Source organism: Pagrus major, chromosome 8 (genome assembly GCF_040436345.1).
Source record: "Pagrus major chromosome 8, Pma_NU_1.0".
Classification (NCBI taxonomy): Eukaryota; Metazoa; Chordata; class Actinopteri; order Spariformes; family Sparidae; genus Pagrus; species Pagrus major.
In genome coordinates, this window is record NC_133222.1 from 2,556,636 (window position 1) to 2,569,694 (window position 13,059).

The 13,059-nt window shown below is 45.0% G+C and overlaps 2 protein-coding genes across 2 annotated transcripts; both read right to left on the reverse strand.

The window, feature by feature from the left end:
- Positions 1-1,069: 1,069 nt before the first annotated feature.
- lmod2a (leiomodin 2 (cardiac) a) lies at positions 1,070-5,172 on the reverse strand. The gene is made up of 3 exons (XM_073471734.1): positions 4,903-5,172; positions 2,039-3,259; positions 1,070-1,090 (listed from the first exon to the last, which is right to left on the reverse strand). The coding sequence occupies exons 1-3, from the start codon at positions 5,170-5,172 to the stop codon at positions 1,070-1,072; spliced, it is 1,512 nt and encodes a 503-aa protein (XP_073327835.1).
- A 3,326-nt stretch (positions 5,173-8,498) lies between these two features.
- On the reverse strand, positions 8,499-12,094 carry LOC141000854 (ankyrin repeat and SOCS box protein 15-like). The gene is made up of 9 exons (XM_073471735.1): positions 12,010-12,094; positions 11,648-11,710; positions 11,243-11,374; positions 10,523-10,681; positions 10,173-10,418; positions 9,877-10,048; positions 9,097-9,640; positions 8,742-8,895; positions 8,499-8,656 (listed from the first exon to the last, which is right to left on the reverse strand). Exons 1-9 carry the CDS (start codon positions 12,092-12,094, stop codon positions 8,499-8,501), a joined length of 1,713 nt encoding a protein of 570 aa, XP_073327836.1.
- Positions 12,095-13,059: the final 965 nt, after the last annotated feature.

Below are 13,059 nucleotides of genomic sequence, written 5' to 3' on the forward strand. Positions count from 1 at the left end.
CTAAGCTCAGATGTCGCACTGCTTTGCTGTGTTTTATGAAATGAGAATAAAATTCAAATGAAATAATCAGATGTAATATAGACGGTTCAGAATAAATCTGTCACAAATGTCAAACCCGTCCAGGTCGCTGTCATGTGTTCATCAGTGTGTGTTGATGGACGGGAGGCAGCAGCTGCAGTCGGCTCACACAGCAGCTCAGTGTGTCAGTTTGTGGTGGAGTTGAGTCCCTCTGTGATCAGTCTTTATCAGAGGACACAGTGAGCTGATCCTCCTGCCGGGTCACCAACATGTGAAGCCGTTGTGTGAACTGTAAGGATGTCTTTAAGAGGTGTTGTGTGTCTGTTCAGACGTGCGTCTCTGTCCACAGCACAGAGACGCACAAAGCTTCTGCTTTTCTATCAATCAGGGTCCAAACGGCAAACGAGACATTTTTTATAAAACAATGAAACTGATCTCACCAAGACAGTTCTGTCCACAGTTGAATCCCACGAAAGCAACCTATGACTTTTAAAAAAAATAAACGTAGAACATGTTTAACATCTCAGAGGAGGCTGTTTGTCGGTCTACACTCACCTAACTTTACAAGTTGTAGGATACTTCAACAAAAAACAAAAAATCTATCTCTCATGGGTCAGCGAGTCGGATCAATAAAGAGTAAAACTGTCACGTTGTTGGTGGGATCAACGCTGAAAGGCCTCGATAGCTTTTGTAGCTTAATAACAAATTTCAACTGATGTACATTTATTTGTAAAATAAGAAAATAAGGAACATTATTCTGATCCTGGTTGAAGAACAGACACCCATGTAAACATCTGTGTGTTTCTGTATGGAGGAGCTGTTAGAAACTGTTCAGGAGTTTAGTTTTGACAAACGTGATCGAGTCAGAGCAGAAACTTTATTTCTCAGATACACTTCAGTATTCACAGTCGATTTCAAAATACAGCAATAACATCTAAAGCACAGAAACGCTGTGTGACACGTTAAATAAGAAAAACGGTGACAGTGTGAAATAAAAATACAATATTTCAATACAAAGTGAGAAGAGTTCAGGTGTGATCGATGGGAGAGTTCAGGCCTCTGACAGATCCACCTGAAACAGACAGAGCAGGTTTAAGACACACTGGATGGATGTTTGAGACAAAATCATTCAGACGTCATGTTTTAAAACCGTGAGAGGGATTAACTGAGGCTGTCTTTTGTCTGTCCTTCCATCAAAGAAGAGACAAAATGGACTTTTCTTTTTCTTTACAGTCTTTAATGGCTTTAAAAACACTTGATCTGATTGTGTTTTGACTGTCTGACGTCAGGATTTGCGTTTTACTTTTAGGGGATCCATTTTTTATCTTTCCTTTCTTAATCCATCTGCTCTCGTCCGACAACAATTTTCAAGTTCAAGTTTCAGGGCTCTCGGTATCGCCCATGAATGTGTTGTTGACCTGGACACTGTGGCTCTGTTTGGCTTTTACTCATCAAAAAATTGCTCTCAGGCTCAAAATGCATTTTCCCCGTTGAGCACCACTATGGAGTCTGCTAGTGACCGCCCTCCAGCACAACACAGAGGTCCCACAGAGCCCCTTTAAAAGGCCTATGACGAGCTAAATTGTCAATAGCCGATGGGATCCAACACTTCATCAGGTTCCTGTGGAATCAGACTCTGATGGTGTGATCATATCGTGGTATTCAAATTCTGCGATTCTTTACGTTTCCTGTTACTTTGGACCGACTAATGTTTGGAGCTCTCTAAACCTCGTGGAAATGCGAACAACACTTTGTGCTCTCCAGCTCGTCTGCTCTCTTCCCAGAAGCCCTCCGAGCCGTCAGTCTTATCAGAGAGCAGTGAAGAAGTCAAACTATTTATAACCTGACAGAGAGTCGAGGAATTCACGGAGCGACAGAGGCTGCCGACTGATGACAGCGGGCGTTCACACTGAGGGGGTCTAATGGCTTTTGGGGGCTCAATTATGTCTGTGATGCTTTCACTCAAGCAAAACAAAATTCCTTCAAACCTCGAACATAGATCAGTCAGCGATGCACTCACAGGGAGTCTTACCCGTTTTAAAGACCCAATGCTGCTCCCACGAATCGCCGCCATCAGATCGTCACGGCTCGACCTCTGCGGCGGCGGCAGGCGTGACGTTTCGTCCCGTCTCTTCTGCAGCGACGGCTTCAAGGCGTTCTTCAGGTCTTTGAGAATATCTGCGCTTTCCTTTTCATTAGCGCCATTCTTGAGCTTCTTTGACTTTGGTTTCCGTTGGTTCGACTGACTCTTCAAGCTGTTCGAGCCTTCGTGCTGTTTCACCATTTCGGCGATCTTCCTCGTCTGTGGTTCTACAGACGGAGGCGGAGGAGGATTTCTTTTCTGGTTTTCAACAGTCTTAGAAGATTGTGTCGACTTCTTTGGTGGTTTGTTTTCTGCAGATGAGCCAGACACCTCTGGAGGACTCTGATCTGTCTTCTGTTGGAGCCTCCTCTGTCGTTGCTGGTCCTGGTTGCGCGTCAGGATGCTGGTCGCCGTCATCCTCGGGCCCGGGAGGTCGAATTGATACCCGAGCTTGAGCAGAGTGGTGTTTTCCCTCAGCAGCTGGACCATCTCCATCTCCACCTTCCCCCCACAGATGTGCCTCTGGTTGTGGAAGCGGAGCTCCACCAGCGTCCTGTTGTGCTGCAGCGCCGCCAGCAGAGCCAGGATGCCCTGACCCGACACGAAGTTGGACTCGATGTTCAGGTTTCTGATGACCTGGTTCTCACGGAGCATCTTAGAGATGGCGAAGGCCACCCGGTCGTCGGCGTGGGTGTTGGCGAGGCTGAACATGTGGACGTGAGTGTTTGTGCAGAGGGCCTCGGCGAAACGGAGCAAGGTTTCCTGGGAGATGTCTTCGATGTTGTTGAGGTTGACTTCGCCGATGGTGGAATCGTTGCCCAGGATCTGCTCCAGAGTTTTGTCGATGACTGTCGGGTTCCCGCTCGCTCTGTCGGAGGTTACACTCAGGCTTTGCTCTGCGGTTTCAGTCCTCTTTGATTCACTCCTCGAGCCTTTTGAAGGGCCGTTCTTCTGAGGACATTTGTTCCTGCTCGGCGCCTCCTTTTTACACTCGTCTTTCTTCTCCGCCTCGTCTTCCTTCGTGTCACTTTTGCTGACGACACTCTGCACTTTCTTCCCCTTTTGTGAAATCTTCTTCCTGTTGCTATACAGAGTCTTGCCGGCGTCGCTGGTGGTCACTGTCGCTCTCTCCCCTCTGCTCTTATCAGGGCGTCCTTCCTGCGTACAATAACAGGACAGAAAATGAGGTCGAACCCTGACATTCTCCAGCCTCTGACTTTTAATTAAGAAGCCTCTCCAACGCTGGCAGACAGTCATTAAAGCTGGCATTTCTCAGACACTCTTTATTTTTAGACTTTTTTCCAGCAACACACGTAACTGAACTGGATACATGTGACACGTTCTGCATCATCATATGTTTTATAGCTGTGGGTTTATGTTTAAACACGCGTGTGAAATTAAAAAGGGCAACATAAATATTCAAGGACTCATTGTCACTTGAGTCTGAAAGCAAAAGGCTTCTTATCAGAACCACATCAGAGTTTTGGCTGATATTTGTGATGTGAATCAAGAAGACTTTATCTCTTCGATTTACTTGTTGAGACTTGTGGGAGTCAAATAAAAAGATTCAAGGCGACAGAAGCCGAGATATTCAGACTTTTAGTCCCTGGTCACTCCATTTCCCACAATGCAACTGGATAGCATCCTCCGATAGACTGTTTTTCTTTTGCTGAGATAACCCTGATGACATCACAATGGCATCATCAGGGTTCGTTTCTTTGCTTGAGCCCCAAACAACTGAAGAGGACAATGAGTCAACTGATCGTCATGTGAAAAATAGTTGGAGTGCTCCTTTAATCCAAACTGGAGCAGAATCCATTGTCAGATTTTTGCCGTCAAGGTGTCAATCTCGTACATACGTACATGTCAAACGTACACATATAATGCACGTACAAGTTTAATTTGTTTCAAGTTGACTTAACTTAAAGTTTATAGTTTTTTATTTTCAGACCACTTCTGAACTTATAAACACGAGTCCTTCTAACTGGAAGTCTTTCAGCTGTTGGATGAATGTAATGTTCAGAGTTCAATCAACTCATAGAAACATGATCAGCATATTGGCAGACTTCCCAGCATGCATTGTGCGAGAGGTAAAACTCTCCTGAGATCTTTTTTATAGTTTGAAGAAAACATGTTTTGGAAACTCGCTGCTCGTCTTTGATTCATTTTGAGAAAAGTCGTGATTCTTTTTTTTCCACAATAACGAAAAAACTAACGTGCTAACCAAGATGAAGGTTAGTATTGAATTCCATCTTTACTTTATTATTGGATATATTATTAACTGTTTAGGAGTGTCCTTACAGAGTTGTTAGGGACGTGTGAACTGCCAAACAACCATTCACAGCTGGGCTCACCCATCCCCAGCATCCTGCATGAAGGCCAGCCAAGTCAACAACCCACAAGTGGCCCTAACGACCCGAAACTTAGTAACTTCCCATCTGTCACATCCACGAACTGATAGTCAGGTTTAGTTTTGGAAAATCAAACCCAGGTGGTGCTAAACAAAGTGTTTCACCATCTTAACGTGACCGGTTTCCCTCAGGACGGTTTAGAGAGAAAGATGCAGGAGCCGAGTTCAAAACACAAACATTATCTGACGACTGTGTTTTGTTTTGTGGCCCCTGAGGTTCAATCTGAGGTACTTCATGATGCGTTTGTGCCAGAAGTTTTTTCATCATGACAACAACAAACCGAACAGTCTCGACATGCTTATTTGCAAAAAACTGCAAAGTGATTTAGTCGTGTAATTCAAACATGCAGTAATGATGTATTAATGTATTACTGTTGATGTCCCCTCTCACCTGTCCCCCGTTGGACTCCATCTTCTCGTCCTCCAGCAGCTTCTTGTTCTCGTCCTCCCAGTATTTCAGCAGAGCGTCCCTGTCGAAGGAGCCCGTTGGAGTTTTGGCGGTCTGGTCTTTCTGTCTCAGGCCGATGGGGACGTTGTCGTCGAGGTCGTCCAGCTCCCTCTCCAGCTCCTGGAGCTCCTCGGACGACAGGGTGGCCAGCAGCTCTTCTTCATCCACCTCCTCGTACTTCTTCAGCTCCGTGTGGTACCCAAAGGTACTCATGGTTCTGCGCTCGCTTAAGGAATCTACAGACAACTTGAACTCTCCTTTTACTTTAATACCCTCGCGTACTTAAATCTTCCCTGAGTTGCTCCTTTTGCTCGTGGACTTGTTTCCCATCAGATTTCTCAGATCAGGGATGCTGTGGATGACTCGTTCATCTACTGGTCCCAGCTGCCAGACGAGCCTGACGGGGAGAAAGGGGAGGATCACCATGCCGCTGATGGTCCTGTCTTTTTTTAGGGTGTTGGGTGGGGGGTCAGCGAGATAGGCTTACTGCAGGAATGTGAGCCCTCTGAGTGGCCTGTGCTGAGAGCTCACCAGCGACTCGTGCCTCAAAAGAAATGAAGGGAACAAAACGCCGTGGGGAGACATCAGAGATGAGGCTCTGCAACGTGTCAAGACACAGAAAACACCCCGTGGTTGTGGTGTTGTCAGGGAAACACTTGTTCTCCCAGAGGATGGTGGGATTATGTACATCCCAGCTCCGGCCGGCGCTGAGGAGGACTGATGCTAAACTCTGAGGCTGTTTACAGCAGAGCACAGCAACGTCACATCGGGACAGATTGATTTGTGAGACGTTCTTGGGGGGAAAAACAATGACGCAGTGACGGGTGTGCATCTCCACGATCATGTCGAGTCCAACACTCTCCACTGTGTCAACCAAGAAAGGAGAGCTAAAGTGATAAAGTAGTTTGTGTTTGTGCAGACAGAAACTGAAGCACAGGACAGAAAGATTTAACCTCAAAATCTCTAAAAACCTAACGCCTCGCTGACAGTCGCAGTCAGAGCGGCTGCTGAGGTGATACCTGCACTGAGGTGTAAGCTGGACCCGTCACATGAGTAACATCACGTGTCGGACCGACCCTCAGTCCTCACGGTTTGTTGTTTGGTTGCCAAGACGATCATCAGAGCTCAGTAACAACAAGCAGCCACCGCCGAGCGTGTCTAACAAGCCGCTCAGCAGTCGTCTCGTGTTACGTGAAAAGACCGAGTGACATAACAGCGCTCTGATCGTAAATCTGCTGTCAGGTCGACCTTTGACCTGGATCACTGCTGATAAGCATCAGTCATCCAGCTGTGCGGTCCAGAACCAGAATGGAAACAGGTTCAGTTACAAAACAAACAAATATATTTTTAAAATAATCCATCAATTTTTAGATGTATTACCTTCCTCCTGCAGCCGGTGGTTTATTTTCATTTCCACAAAAGTCTACCAGCAGAGATAATCCATCTTTATATATTGATTATTAATGATCTCTTTTGTTATTTTTTTGCCCCTCTGAGACACAAAAAACTTGATGTGCTTTATAATTTGTACATAACAGCTGACATAATGCCAAAGATGTTTGAACAAGCAGAGATAGTTGTAAAGTGTGTTTTGTGATAAAACTGAACGTGAAGACGAAACCTGTCCCATTGAACAGATTTAAAAGAAAAATGATTTAACAGAAGATATTTATTTTAAAGAAGACTCAAAGGAAGGTGTGTAACGTGGAAGGTGTCACTCTTAATGGTAAATAGCTTGTTTTCAGCTCGTTCTGCTGCCCCCAAGTGGCAAAAAAGTCAGATAACTGCTGCTTTAGCTTGTGTTCAATTAATCCCAAACACACAGAGACACAACCAGCTGTCATGTTGGAGGTCCTCCAACGTGGCTGCTGGACGGGCTGATATTTCACCTGACAATCCTGTGATATGATTTACACTCGTTGTTTTATTGTCTCGCTTTAAACTGCATCCTCTTTGCTTTGTTTTAGTGCGTTAACACACCTCACGCTGCAGGCCTGACCTCTCAGACCTGACCTCTCAGACCTGACCTCTCAGGCCTGACCTCTCAGACCCGACCTCTCAGACCCGACCTCTCAGCTTGTGTCAGCAGCTTGGAGGTCGTTCAAACCATGTGCCCTCCTCCTGTTATCAGGTCCTCTGGTGACCTGCCAGAAGGTGGAGCCGTGCTGTTGTTCTTGTTGCTTCTGCAGGTCAGTAGGTTAAATTTAGAGTCGCTCTGTTTTCACTGTCTGTCAGCCGGAGGAAACAGCTCGCACCCCCCCTCTCTCACCATCAGTGTGTTGTTGTTGTTGTTGTTGTTGTTGTTGTCTGGAAACTGGAACAGCTGAATGTGACAGCCAGAGCTGCAGTTCCTCTAATGGCCACTGGATGGGGATAAAACTATTGGATGCATCGACATTCATGGTACCCAGATTATGATTTTTAATGACTTTTCATGTGCCAGCGTGTGTAAGCAGTGGTGGAATGTAACTAAGTACATTTACTTAAGTACAAATTCACAGTACTTTTCATTTCATGCAACTTTACACGTATACTCCACTACATCTCAGAGGCAAATATTGTACTTTCAGCTTTCATGGGAATCAACAGGTCTCCAACACTGTATCCAGGTCTTATTATACGTCCATCGTTGCTTTAAATTCTCCTTCTTAAGATAAATAAACTTATTGGATGAGCTGGAAATTGCATCGTCTGACAGCTGGATTTAACCAGCCAACAGTATATAAAGGAGTAGAAAGCAACCTACATGTTAATACAGCAGTAAACTTAATCCCAAAACATCACATATAATACAGGGAACTTTTTACTGCACAGTTGGTACTTTTCATATTTTAAGTACATCTAGCTGAAAATATATTACCACCTTTACTCGAGTATTCACTTATTCATTGAGATCTTTAGATATCTAAGTCACAGTCACGATTCCCAGGCAGTATATCAAAATAACACAAAAGTTTAATAAAAGACTGTACAAATATATTTACAACGGTTTGAAACATGAAACTTATTTCACAATACTGATAATTCTCAGATAGCAGCTATAAGAACCTTTATTTACCTCCATCAGTCTTTTATTTGAGACCGGCCTTTATTTCTAATTTCACATGTTTAATAAGTATTCTTGATCATATTTTAATAATGATACCTCCCTGTTTTGAAAGTGAGTTTCACTTTTATCCTCTGACATTATTTAGATGCCGGCTTTTATTTGAGAATTTACAGTATTTGAGAGCCTGGCCTTTTCACAGGGAAAAGGATCCTTTTCTTCAGCACTTGAGTCCCAGACACTTGAGTCAGCTGACACAGTGATAAAAACTGACCAATCAACCAATAACTAACTGCAGATATTTTGTGCAACAGCTGGGAAAATGTCAATCCTAGTTGATGCCCTTTGAAACTGAACATTTTGATTAGATAAAAGTTCAAATATTTCACTTTTACATTTGTACTGCTGCTCACAAACTCAAGATTAAAACTCGTTTCAGAGCTCCAGAAGTGTCTGAAGTTGGTCGGTAGATAAGACAGAAATGCTCCTCTCTTCACTCCTCCCTGCAGATGATTTTTGCGTACAGGTCGTGCTCTTTGAACAGCAGGTAGTCCTTCAGCCTGTTGGGCAGCTGGAGAGACATCAGGCCGCTGCAGCTCAGGTGTTTCCTGATCACCACTCTGCTCAGCTGAGACAGAGAGCGAGGGTTACCTGGATCACAGAGACCAACAGTGCAGTTTTTATTTACCCCAAAAAATGTCATGTCCTACCGATAAAAGCAGGTCACGCAACTCACCTGTGGTCCCATGAATGTGAGGCCACTCCTTGTGTTTCTGCAGGATCTTGGTCAGTTTGCCGCAGAGAGAAACCTGACCGACGTACTCGAGGAGGATCGACACCACCCGGCCCGCCAAGTTCACGAGCCAGGAGACGCTGACGAAATCACAGAACTGGACAAACAAACAACATTGATTTGTTTTTCTGATAAAACTGATGGAAAATACTTTGACTGAAGTAAAGTTTTGAACGCAGCTTTGTTTGCAGCTCAAATAGATAAATTGAATCCGTGCGTCCTCATTACTTTAGGGTAAAGTTTTGTACTATGAAACACTATTTTAATAATGACTTGTAAAGAAAAAGGAGGAACTCACAGCAACTTTTTCCTCCTGATGTTTTGAGTAACCGTGCTCACTCAGGTCCTCCCAGTCGTCGCCATGGTTACAACAGAAACACCTCTCAGCGTCGTAGCCGTTGTTGAGCAGCAGCCTCATCATCACCTCGTCCTTCAGGCAGTACATCAGCGCCGTGGGAAACACCGTGTCGGTCACCACTGTGAAGTAACAGTTCACGTTTGCTTTCGCCGCCAGCAGCAGCTTCACGATCTCGTAGCGCCCCGACCTGACCGCCACCAGGAGGCAGCACAGGGGGTCCAGGTCGGGTTTGGCTCCCGACTTCAGCAGGATCTCAGTGCAGGTGGCGTTCCCGTTGGAGACGGCAAAATACAGCGGGCTTCTCCTCATGTCTCCATAATTTTCTGAGATGTGAGGCGCTAACAGCGCGTTGATGTCAAAACCTCTCTGCAGCAGGAGCTCCAGGCAGTGGACGTGGCCTCCGTCAGCGGCGGAGTGGACGGGGCTGTGGCCGGACAGCCGCAGGGCCCGGCGAGTGGTGATGGGGATCAAAATCCTCAAAGCTCTGATGGAGAAATGGTGTTGATCATGATTTAAGTACTTTTCTTGGTATTTTGCACATAAAACAGTATATTCTTATTCTAAGTGGAGCAGCCATCTTGGATTTTGAGGTCAGGGTTGCTGCAGGTAGCTTTTAACAAAAATGAAACAACAAGAAACATCCTCCCCTTGTCCAGCCCTGCAAGCTCCTCCCTGCTAGTTCCTGCATTATCATGAAGTCCAACAGGTGGACCCACTCACAGGTAGTGTCCTTCGTATGCAGCGTGGTGGATGGGCAGCTGGGAGCTCAGGTTGCAGATGTTGGGATTCGCTCCGTGCTGCAGCAGGATGTCGACACAGTCTGGATTCCCTGAACCTGCAGCGTCGTACAGGACGCTGTCGCCGTTTGGTGCCTGGGCGTTTACATCGGCACCTTAACGTAATGGAAGAAAATGATTATTTTGGAGAAGGAGCAAAGATGGAACAAGGCTGAAAATCTGCAGAGTTGGCCTTTCAAATGACAAAAAAGGTGGAAATATGTGGAGTTATTGGTTGACCGTGTTTGATGAGCAGCTCCAGGACTTCAGCGTGGCTGTACTCTGCGGCGATGCCCAGAGGAGTCACCCCATGCTGGTCTGTCTCTGAAACCTGACCTCCGTTCTGCAACAGGAGCTCCAGGACATGAACACAGCCGGCCCTGGACGCCTCGTGCATGGCCGTCCACTTCTTCAGACACACCTGCTCCACCCGAGCTCCTCCTAGTATCAGACTGGAGACCATCTGATAAGATCTGGCTCTGACTGCTGCAGGGAGGACACGAGAGGATTAGGAACTGATCAGGAGGATGGACCAAACTTTTCTTTTCATCACTGCATGTCTGCTGTCAAAGTGTTGGCGAGACTCTGACCTAAGAGCAGAGGAGATTCATTCCTGCTGTTGGTAGTGTGAGGAGAAGCTCCGTGCTCCAGCAGCATCTTCACGTTTTCCACCAAACCAGCGTTCGCGGCTAAAGTCAGGAAGGTCTCACCATCTGAAGTCTTCTCCTCCAGAGTCAGACGGAAAGATGCTGAAGCACACAACAAAATGTAGACATTATTTCACTGAATTCAGCTCTAGAAGGACATTAAATCATCGTCATCGCTTCATAAACAGCAGTTGTTAAACGCCTGATGAAGAAGTTGAACGCTGACGCAGATCAGCCCAGTGGCAAGAATAAAATGTTTGAATTTACGTTTCTGCAAATCACAGATACGTTTAGATTTATATCTTTCATGAGCTGACTTTCATGTCATTTTCCAGCCATGTTTGTGGTGACAGAACCAGGAAGTTCAAGCTAAAAATCTTTTTCTAACTTATAGAGAGAAACCAGACCGAAGCACAGCATTGTCACAAGATAAAGTTGAAAGTTGAACCCAAAGAAAAGTAAAGTTTCCGTGCATGGTTTGCACATCTGTACACTGGCAACATTTATTCTTGGTTGGGCAGACGATGCTCATGCTGACTGTGAATAATCCACCAGAGGCAGTTTGCAGCTGTTACTGAAGTCCAGTGAAAACCTGCATCAGCAGCAGCTCCTCTGTTCACATCACTTCTGACTGTTCAATAAACTATTGGACCTCTTACCCACCGTACAGCACCGTCTCCAGGACCTGGACCAGAGGTTGGACCACCGCTCTGTGCAGAGGATACCAGCCGCACTCATCCACCTGACTGAAGGCTGCTGGGAAATCACAGAGCTCCTGCAGAGCTGACATGTCACCTGTAGGGGGAGTGTTGAGTTAATGCTTGTTTTCTTGTCTCATCTAGGACTACATTTCCCATCAGCCCCATTGCTTCCTGTTCCTTTCCCGATCTTGAAAAGCACAAACATGCTGGAAATGTTCTCATCAGTCTTCATGCAACAGCAGAAAAAGTAAAATGTGTGTGGCCATCTGTGTGTCATGGAGAGGACGTGATGTTTCCTGATCATCATTATTATTATTATTATTATTAATACCGTGTCCAGTTTATTGTTTTCTACACCAGGATTTACCTTCTTTAATGGCCTCCACAAGCTTCAGAGCTTCACTCCTGAGTGTACAAACAGAGGATGGAGGTCAATTTCAGCAAAAAGCAACATTTCAAATATGGCAGCGTGTCTTGTTTTCTCAATTGATTGATCAGTTGTTTGGTTTTTCTCAAAGCCCAAGATGGCGACTGTCATAGAGGAGAAAAGAAACTAGAAAATAGTCACATTTATTTCTTTACATAATTACTCAAACAGATTAATCGATTAACAAAAGAGTTGGTGATTAACGCAGTCGCTGACAACTGATCGATAAACCTCTGATGTCAGACTGTGATCTGGACGGTGAAGCTGCTTCATGTTTCTGTACCTCCCTGATCCTTTCAGATGTTCCCTCTGACACGACTCCTGAATGCTCATCTGAACGTCGAAGTCCAGAAGTTCGTCTTCATCCATCTCATCGGCTGCATCCATCCTTCTGACATCATACAGGTACACAAAGTCACAACTTCACACGACTTCAGTTCACAGCACAATCAGTGACATTCGTTCCTGCTCAAACAAACCTTAAACTAAGAATCTGCTGATTGTTAACTGATTTGACTTCACACGACGCTCTAGTTCAGGCGCAAAGGTTCTGCTTATGTTTTCTTCCCCTATATGAGCAGAAGTCACTTCCCAAAATGAAACTCAGATCATTTACTTAAAGGTTACATCACCACAGAGAAGAAATACTCTGTTACAAGCAGAAGTCCTGCATTCAGAATTAAGCTGATAGTGTTCAGGATTTCGTGGCATCGAGCAGCGGGGTTGCTTCCCTCGCCACTGATGGCCGCTGAAAATGTAAAAAAAACATGAAAGGCCCTGTGCAGAGCCAGTGTTTGTTTTGTCCGGTCTGGGCTACTGTAGAAACATGGCGGTGAAACAATACAGAAAAAGATTGAGTGTGTCCCAGTATGAAGTGTGTGAACTGCAGTATGCCGTCACATACGACACGGTGTGTTTATTAATGAACATTATATTCAGTTTCTGCCGATAGATCCATCTGAATCCTACACACTACAAGAGTTTTAACACCAAAATATACTAAAAACACCACAAATAAAAGTACTCATGACCCATCTCAGAATAGTATGTATTGTATTCAATGTATGTATTGTCAACAATGGTTTATTAATGGCAGCGTCACTTTAATGTTGCAGCTAGAAAGTGTTTTGGTTCTAAACATCTGGAATAAAACACATTTTATTTGTTGAGGAGTAAAAAGTACAATATTTCCATCGAGAATATAGTGAAGTATAAATTACAATATAATGAAATTGCTAGTAGAAGTACCTACATGTACCTCAGAAGTGCTGAAGTACAGTGCATGAGTAGCTGTACTTTACCTTCCACCGTTGGCATTAAGTACAGAACTGGGTCACAGCTCGAGTGTCAGA

What these genes read in the sequence shown, in the direction of transcription:
- lmod2a (XM_073471734.1), bottom strand. Translation starts at nt 5,172, where the DNA reads ATGAGTACCTTTGGGTACCACACGGAGCTGAAGAAGTACGAGGAGGTG. An exon ending in TGGAGTCCAACGGGGGACAG is followed by an intron (nt 3,260 to 4,902) that starts GTGAGAGGGGAC and finishes TATTGTACGCAG; the next exon opens with GAAGGACGCCCTGATAAGAG. An exon ending in TAAAACGGGTAAGACTCCCT is followed by an intron (nt 1,091 to 2,038) that starts GTGAGTGCATCG and finishes TGTCTGTTTCAG; the next exon opens with GTGGATCTGTCAGAGGCCTG.
- LOC141000854 (XM_073471735.1), bottom strand. Translation starts at nt 12,094, where the DNA reads ATGGATGCAGCCGATGAGATGGATGAAGACGAACTTCTGGACTTCGAC. An exon ending in GCATACGAAGGACACTACCT is followed by an intron (nt 9,641 to 9,876) that starts GTGAGTGGGTCC and finishes TTTCTCCATCAG; the next exon opens with AGCTTTGAGGATTTTGATCC. An exon ending in TCACATTCATGGGACCACAG is followed by an intron (nt 8,657 to 8,741) that starts GTGAGTTGCGTG and finishes TCTGTGATCCAG; the next exon opens with GTAACCCTCGCTCTCTGTCT.